The sequence below is a fragment of the Salarias fasciatus genome, chromosome 20 (genome assembly GCF_902148845.1).
Source record: "Salarias fasciatus chromosome 20, fSalaFa1.1, whole genome shotgun sequence".
In the NCBI taxonomy this organism is placed as follows: Eukaryota; Metazoa; Chordata; class Actinopteri; order Blenniiformes; family Blenniidae; genus Salarias; species Salarias fasciatus.
In genome coordinates this window covers 32027846-32035919 of record NC_043764.1, presented here as the reverse complement: position 1 = coordinate 32035919, position 8074 = coordinate 32027846, and the positions used below count along the sequence as shown (strand labels likewise).

At 55.5% G+C, this 8074-nt stretch overlaps 1 protein-coding gene across 3 annotated transcripts; it reads left to right on the top strand.

The window, feature by feature from the left end:
* The first annotated feature begins 674 nt into the window (after window positions 1–674).
* Window positions 675–6681, top strand: kiaa2013 (KIAA2013 ortholog). Of its 3 annotated transcripts, none has more exons than XM_030119823.1 (3): window positions 675–2215; window positions 3521–4374; window positions 6160–6681. In XM_030119823.1, exons 1-3 carry the CDS (start codon window positions 1258–1260, stop codon window positions 6184–6186), a joined length of 1839 nt encoding a protein of 612 aa, XP_029975683.1. In that variant the 5' UTR covers window positions 675–1257; the 3' UTR covers window positions 6187–6681. The 3 variants fall into 3 exon arrangements, with proteins under 3 accessions (XP_029975683.1, XP_029975681.1, XP_029975684.1); XM_030119821.1 differs by having other exon boundaries at window positions 6157–6681; XM_030119824.1 differs by lacking the exon at window positions 6160–6681 and having other exon boundaries at window positions 3521–5719.
* The last annotated feature ends 1393 nt before the right edge of the window (window positions 6682–8074 follow it).

Genomic DNA, 8074 nt, shown 5'->3' with positions numbered 1-8074 from the left:
GAGTCCCCGAGTCCTCATGTTCTGTCCATACAGGTTGAAGTTCCTCTGAATTCTTTTCTGTTGGAATTTTACAAAGTCTGCCAAGCTGCAGATGTCCTGAGCTCAAACTGAGAAAAAGGTTTAAAAAAGAGACTTTTTTTCACTCAAATACACGTCAATAAATCCCGAATAGACCCACAGACTGACATTAAAGCGGGTTTTTCTCTGAGTGGTTCATGATCACACTGTATCTTTAGTTTTTGAGATCCTCTAAGGAGTTTTAAACAAACTAAATGTTTCACCTTAACTGAAAAAAAACGGAATTGAAAACAATTAAATTCATGATTTGGTGTGGTTCTAAACCTCGTATGCAGATCATAAACCTCGTCAATATATTGCTAATATAATTAAAATAATTATGTTTTTAAAGTATAATCCGCCCGGACCGATATGGCGGAGATGTGACTTATCGCTTCACCATTGTAGGTCAGAGGTGAGTCTGCCCGGACCAAGATGGCGCAGACGGTGACGTACATAATTATCTTTATTTACAAAAGGCACAGCGTTACACAAAAAAAGTCAAAGAAATATTTAAACAGCATATACACATAAAATGAGATATAATGGTACGTTTTTATACAGAATCATCCTCAGATAATAGAAAGAAGAATCGATGTTTATCGGAAACGTTCGGGGTTTTGCGACATTTCCGTGCTGCTTTACGACAGTTGTGACAAACCAGAAGTGCCCAGACGTAGCAGAAATCCTCCACAAACTGTCAAAATTCTGCTCATTTAAAGCAAACATCGAGCGGAATGAAAGGAGACAGGACAGCCTGAGGACTGAAAGACACACCCGAGGAAGATAAGTGCGATGAAAGAATTAACGGGGTGTTTTCTCCAGCTGTCGTTGACCGTGTTAGCCACCTAGCTTCACTCATTAGCCACCAGAGAAGTCAGTGTGTTTGGTACTCCTGGACCTGGATCCGAACCTGTACCCGAACCTGGAGCACGGATCTCCATGTAACAGACAATCTGCCAGCTCCCCTTGATGCCCCTGGACCTGGACGCGGACCTGCAGCTGGAGGACAGGTCTCCATGTGACTTCCTTCCAGCCTGGCTGCTGGTTCCAGACTCGGGCTCTTCGCTCCCTGAGCCGGCAGTGGGAGAAGCCGCTGGACCCGGAGGACAGGACTCCATGTGACAGGCTTTCGTCTGCACGCTGGGTGCCGTCTCCAGACGCAGACTCTTTGCCGGCCTCCCCCTCTTTGCTCGGACTATGTGGCTCCAGCAGCGCCTGAAGGGACTGCCAGGCTTGCTGTCCAGCAGCTGGGCCAGGAGGATGCTCATCGGACTGCTGCTCTTCCTCATCTTCTACTGGTACATGGGAGCGGAGCAGCGATGGAGGTTCTTCAGCGGCTCGGCAATGCCCGGCGGGGCGGCCGGACAGTGTCTCCTGGCTGAGATCCACAGGTGGCGGTCTCTGGTGGACCGTGGAGAGGGGATATACAGCACACCTCAGGAACAGCTGGACACGCCGTTCGTAACGGGTAACGGCCACATTCTGATCGACGTCGACTCCAACAGACTGTGGGTGGCGTCGTCTTCGCAGCCCGGATCGGCTCCCGTGCATCAGACCGAATTCTCCCCCAGGGTGGGCATCCATCTGGAGGGGGAGCGGGCCGAGGTCCAGGCCAGCCTGCTCTGGTTCCGGAAAGGAGCGGTCCTGTCCGTCCGTTGCGCCCTGCCTCCCAGCCTGCAGTCGGTCCGGGACTGTGTCACCATCAGGGAGGAGTTCATCGCTCACAGGAGCAGACCCAATGTCTACCTGCAGCGGGTCAACATACACAACCCCTCGGACCGGCCTGCCGCCTTGGACGTGTTTTCTGGGAATCCTTCCTTTGGCAGCAAGTTCTCCACCAGCGTGGAGAAGCTGGAGGACCGAGAGGTCGTGCTGTCCTCCGGCAGGGTGCCGGTGGAGAACAACCGGATGGTGCTGGTGGTGGTGGTCACCAAGAAGCTCAACGTGAGGATCCAGGTCTCTGCGAAGTCGGACTACACGGACAACGTCCTGTCGGTGGTGTGGACCTCGGAGCCCATCGACCCCTCCAAACTGGAGGAGACCTTCAGTGCCCTCAGAGATGGAGCCAAGAAGGAGCTGGCGGACCTCCTGAGATCCAGCGTGGACGACCTGGTGATGGATCACCAGAAGGCCTGGATGGACCTGTTCATCTCAGGTGAGCCGAGGCAGTGACTGACGTCTACGTTTGAGGGTACAAACTACACAACACCACACAAACCGTCAGTACTGCCTCCAGCTGCAGCCCTTCAGCCGTTAACAGACTCATCACTTGAATTCCCTTTAAAGAACTGAAACGGTGAATATGAATGTCAGAATGTGTGCAGTTGGCAGTAAACAGGCTGTATTGAGTTGAACTTTGAGCTGTCCGCACCCTGCCCCGTCCGGTTGGGCTTCATCGTCCTGCTCGTAGAAAACAGCTTCAGGTCGCATTCAGCCGTCGCTGAGCACAGTCAGCGTGTGAAAACTGCAAAAAGCTTCTAGAGCGTCTGCAGGACACACTTTGATCCCCTGAAGCTGACCGATCTCTGCCCTCCAGCTGCTCTCTGCAGAGAAGACACCTCAGTCACACACAGAGCAGCTGGAATGAAGCAAATATTGAGGTTATCTGGGGGTCTGTTTAAACTGCAGCTGAGGACAAACGCAGGCCTCGCTGCTGCTAAACACCGTGGTTTGCTGTGAAACGTCACTTCTTCCACACAGTTTACTCACTGAGCTGCATTAAAATGGAGGCGTCAAATGGCTGTGAAGCAGGAAGGCGGGTCAGCAGACCGGCTGGTGGTGTGTCCCGATACAGAACAGATTCCAGGGTTTAGTGGCTCTTTGATTTCTGTATTACTTAGCAGTTACAGTGTCTTACAGAGGCAAGCCAGAGAGACACACGGTCCAGGCTCAACATCCACACTCTCAAAGACAATCATATCTGCTCACACGATCAGAGTCCAGCATGTAAATCAGCAGACGGGCAATGCATTTCTTTCCCCTGAACCTCAGCCAGGAGTTACTCTGATTACCAGTAATTCCAGTGGATTCCTGTTCAGATGTGTTGAAATGACTCCTCTCCGCTAAACATGCTGGACCGCACACCTCTGTTTGTATGTCTGGGGTGTGTGCACTCCAGATGTAGAAAACACACACACACACACACACACACACACACACACACACACGTGTTTAAATTCCTCACTGCCTGCTGCTGGCCGTTAGCGCTCACGCGTCAGTGTGGCTGCCATCTTGGATGAGGACATCCTCTCCTCACTCACAGAGCTGCACAGTAAATGGTTTGAGCATCGCCATGGTGACGGTCCTGTGCTCAGCAGTCCCATGGCAGCTTCCTCCAGTGCTGGATGCAAATGACAGACACACCCAGCCCTCCACCAATCACAGCGGTCCCTCCTCGGTTTGACCACGCCCCCCCGCACTGGACCGCAGTGACGCGGCGCTCTGCTTCTTCTGCTTCCAGGTATCGAGATGAGGAAGATCACGGACTCCCACACGCCGTCCAGCCGCACGGTGAACACCACCCTCTACTACATCCTGTCCTCCTCCACGGCGCCCCTGCTGGACCGGAGGCTGAGCGGCGAGGAGCGCGCCCGCCTGGAGTCCACCCTCAGCTACGCCGACCACTGCTTCAGCGGCCACGCCACCATGCACGCCGAGAACCTGTGGCCCGAGCGGCTGAGCAGCACGGCCCAGATCCTGCAGCTGGTCACCCTGTGGACCCTGACGCTGCAGAAGCGGAGCTGCAAGGTGCTGGTGGCGGCCGGCGCGCACGGCGCCATGCAGGGCATGGTGCTCAGCTTCGGAGGGCTGCAGTTCACCGAGAACCACCTCCAGTTCCAGGCCGACCCCGACGTGCTGCACAACAGCTACGCCCTGAGGGGCATCCACTACAACCAGGACACCCTGAGCCTGGCCGTGCTGCTGGACGTGGAGGGGAAGCCCTTCCTGCACGTGTCGGTGAAGCCGCAGGAGACGCCGGTCAAGCTGTACGCCTGCGAGGCCGGCTGCCTCAACGAGCCGGTGGAGCTCACCTCCGAGGTCAAGGGTCACACCTTCCCGGTGATGGTGACGCAGCCCATCACGCCGCTGCTCTACATCTCCACCGACCTGCGCCACCTGCAGGACCTGCGCCACACCCTGCACCTCAAGGCCATCCTGGCCCACGAGGAGCACATGGCCAACCGGTACCCGGGCCTGCCCTTCCTCTTCTGGTTCAGCGTGGCGTCGCTCATCACGCTCTTCCACCTCTTCCTCTTCAAGCTCATTTACAACGAGTACTGTGGCCCCGGAGCGAAGCCCCTCTTCAGGAGCAAGGTATAAGTCCAGAAGCACAGCGAGGAGTGAGGCCGGTCCGCTGTGCCCGGCCCCGGCGTGCGCCCCGGGTCCGGGTCTGGGTCCGGGTCTGGGTCCGGTCCAGGTCTGGGTCCGGGTCTGGGTCTGTGTTTGTGTGAGTGTGTGTTCCCAAACCTCCTTCTCTCTGTTGGGTTCTCGGTTCTCGGTTTGGACTTTCGCCTTCTCTGTCAGTGAACTTCTTCTCCTGTGTCGAGTTGTCCTGAGCCTCGAACCGCCGTCCCGCCCAGAGGACAGCGGCGGCGGTCCGGCACGTCCAGTCCACTTCCTCTGAGAGTCTGAGCGGTTAGCGGTGACGGCGCCCGTCTGCTGAGCCGTCTGGGCCGCCGGGCCAGCCTGCCTCTGGTCTCCAGTCAGTCTTCACCTCCACCGTCTGACACCGTGGTCAGCCTGAACAGTCAGACCCCCCGCGGTGAAGACGCCTCGCTGGACGTCCTGGAGACGATCCTCCTCACACCCGCAGACGGACAGACGGACTCCAACCTTCACTCTGCCACTTCATTAAAAACACCTGCTGCCTGAATATCCCAACCGTGTGTGTGTGTGTGTGTGTGTGTGTGTGTGTGTGTGTGTGTGTGTGTGTGTGTGTGTGTGTGTGTGTGTGTGTGTGTGTGTGTGTGTGTGTGTGTGTGTGTGTGTGTGTGTGTGTGTGTGTGTGTGTGTGTGTGTGTGTGTGTGTGTCTCATTGCGTTGACTGATCAGTTTCCAGTTCCTGCAGTGCTGCTGTCATGTCTTCCTCCGTCATGTCCTCTTCCTCATGTCCTCCTCCGTCATGTCCTCCTCCGTCATGTCCTCTGTCATGTCCTCCCTCATGTCCTCCTTTGTTATGTCCTCCTCTGTCATGTCCTCCCTCTTGTCCTCCTCTGTCATGTCCTCCTCCGTCATGTCCTCCTCCGTCATGTCCTCTGTCATGTCCTCCCTCATGTCCTCCTCCCTCATGTCCTCATTTGTTATGTCCTCCTCTGTCATGTCCTCCCTCTTGTCCTCCTCTGTCATGTCCTCCTCCGTCATGTCCTCCCTCCTGTCCTCCTCTGTCATGTCCTCCTCTGTCATGTCCTCCTCCGTCATGTCCTCCCTCATGTCCTCTGTACAGAAATGTGAAGTGGAGCTGGAGGGTGTCTCTCTGTTCACTGAGAGGAGTACACTGGCTGTAAAAGAGCAGGACAGACAAAGGACTGTGGCCGTGGACAGTGTCCCTCACAGGAGTGTGGACTGTGCTCACCAGAAGAGTTTTCTGCTTTTCCTCTTTCCTCTGCAGTTTGATGATGTTTTATATTGAATCACTCGATTAAATTAACAAGAAACGGTGGCTTGGCTTCTGCTCCTTCCTCCGCCTGATGTCCCTCACGCCTGTCCTCTGCTGCATGTCAGGGCTCTGCTGGGGTGGTGGGGTCACGGATGAGTGCGGTGGATGGGGTAATATGGGGGTGGGTGGATGTGCGGGATTATAGCATCTGAGTGCGATAATGGGAGGACGGGTGGATGCTGGAATCATGAGTGCTGCATGCGGTGGATGGAAGACTGGGATGAGGGGTGCAATGATGGGTGGGTGGATGGGTTGGATTGTGGGTGGGCAGGTAGGGTTGTGAGTGGATTGGTTGGGATATTGGGTGTATGTGGAGTATTGGGGGGATTGGTTGAGATGATGGGTAGGGTTGTGGGATCATGGGAGGGGTATTGGCTGGATGTGTGGATCTGGACGGTGGCAGCTGGCTCCTCATGTTCTACTCTGCCCTCTGACTCCAGCAGGTCTCCAGCAGAGTGGAGGAAAGCTGACGAGGCTGCCCGGAACCTGCTGAACTGTGCAGTGTTGTTGAGCCAGCAGGAGGCTGGGTTCCATGGAGAACCAGACACTGGACTTCTTCATGACTCCACTGCGTGTCGGGGATTGATCAGGCTGAAGCAGGATGCTCTGGTGATGCTGAGCCTCCTGTTCCTGTCTGCTCTCTATTTGATGGCTAAAATCATTTTTCTTTTGATCAGATAGAATTATTTGTAGGACACCACATGTGCTATTCATATGGTTTACTTTTCAAATCTAATCGGTGTTAAAACTCTTTCACTTGTGATTTTTACGGTAAACAGATGTAAAAAGTGTCAGTTGATGGAATAATAGCTTTTTTCTAAAACCTGAAGGAAAATGATCCAATCTGCAGCAGGATGAAGCCTCGCTGCAGCAGGGTGAAGCCTCACTGCAGCAGGGTGAAGCCTCACTGAAGGATGAAGCCTCACTGAAGGATGAAGCCTCACTGCAGGGTGAAGCCTCACTGCAGGGTGAAGCCTCACTGCAGGATGAAGCCTCACTGCAGGGTGAAGCCTCACTGCAGGATGAAGCCTCACTGCAGGGTGAAGCCTCACTGCAGGGTGAAGCCTCACTGCAGGGTGAAGCCTCACTGCAGGGTGAAGCCTCACTGCAGGATGAAGCCTCACTGCAGGGTGAAGCCTCACTGCAGGGTGAAGCCTCACTGCAGGGTGAAGCCTCACTGCAGGGTGAAGCCTCACTGCAGGGTGAAGCCTCACTGCAGCAGGGTGAAGCCTCACTGCAGGATGAAGCCTCACTGCAGGATGAAGCCTCACTGCAGCAGGGTGAAGCCTCACTGCAGGATGAAGCCTCACTGCAGGATGAAGCCTCACTGCAGGGTGAAGCCTCACTGCAGGGTGAAGCCTCACTGCAGCAGGGTGAAGCCTCACTGCAGGGTGAAGCCTCACTGCAGGATGAAGCCTCACTGCAGCAGGGTGAAGCCTCACTGCAGGATGAAGCCTCACTGCAGGATGAAGCCTCACTGCAGGGTGAAGCCTCACTGCAGGGTGAAGCCTCACTGCAGGGTGAAGCCTCACTGCAGGATGAAGCCTCACTGCAGCAGGGTGAAGCCTCACTGCAGGATGAAGCCTCACTGCAGGGTGAAGCCTCACTGCAGGATGAAGCCTCACTGCAGGATGAAGCCTCACTGCAGCAGGATGAAGCCTCACTGCAGGATGAAGCCTCACTGCAGCAGGATGAAGCCTCACTGCAGGATGAAGCCTCACTGCAGGGTGAAGCCTCACTGCAGGATGAAGCCTCACTGAAGGATGAAGCCTCACTGCAGGGTGAAGCCTCACTGCAGGGTGAAGCCTCACTGCAGGATGAAGCCTCACTGCAGGGTGAAGCCTCACTGCAGGATGAAGCCTCACTGCAGGGTGAAGCCTCACTGCAGGGTGAAGCCTCACTGCAGGGTGAAGCCTCACTGCAGGGTGAAGCCTCACTGCAGGATGAAGCCTCACTGCAGGGTGAAGCCTCACTGCAGGGTGAAGCCTCACTGCAGGGTGAAGCCTCACTGCAGGGTGAAGCCTCACTGCAGGGTGAAGCCTCACTGCAGCAGGGTGAAGCCTCACTGCAGGGTGAAGCCTCACTGCAGGATGAAGCCTCACTGCAGCAGGGTGAAGCCTCACTGCAGGATGAAGCCTCACTGCAGGATGAAGCCTCACTGCAGGGTGAAGCCTCACTGCAGGGTGAAGCCTCACTGCAGCAGGGTGAAGCCTCACTGCAGGGTGAAGCCTCACTGCAGGATGAAGCCTCACTGCAGCAGGGTGAAGCCTCACTGCAGGATGAAGCCTCACTGCAGGATGAAGCCTCACTGCAGGGTGAAGCCTCACTGCAGGGTGAAGCCTCACTGCAGGGTGAAGC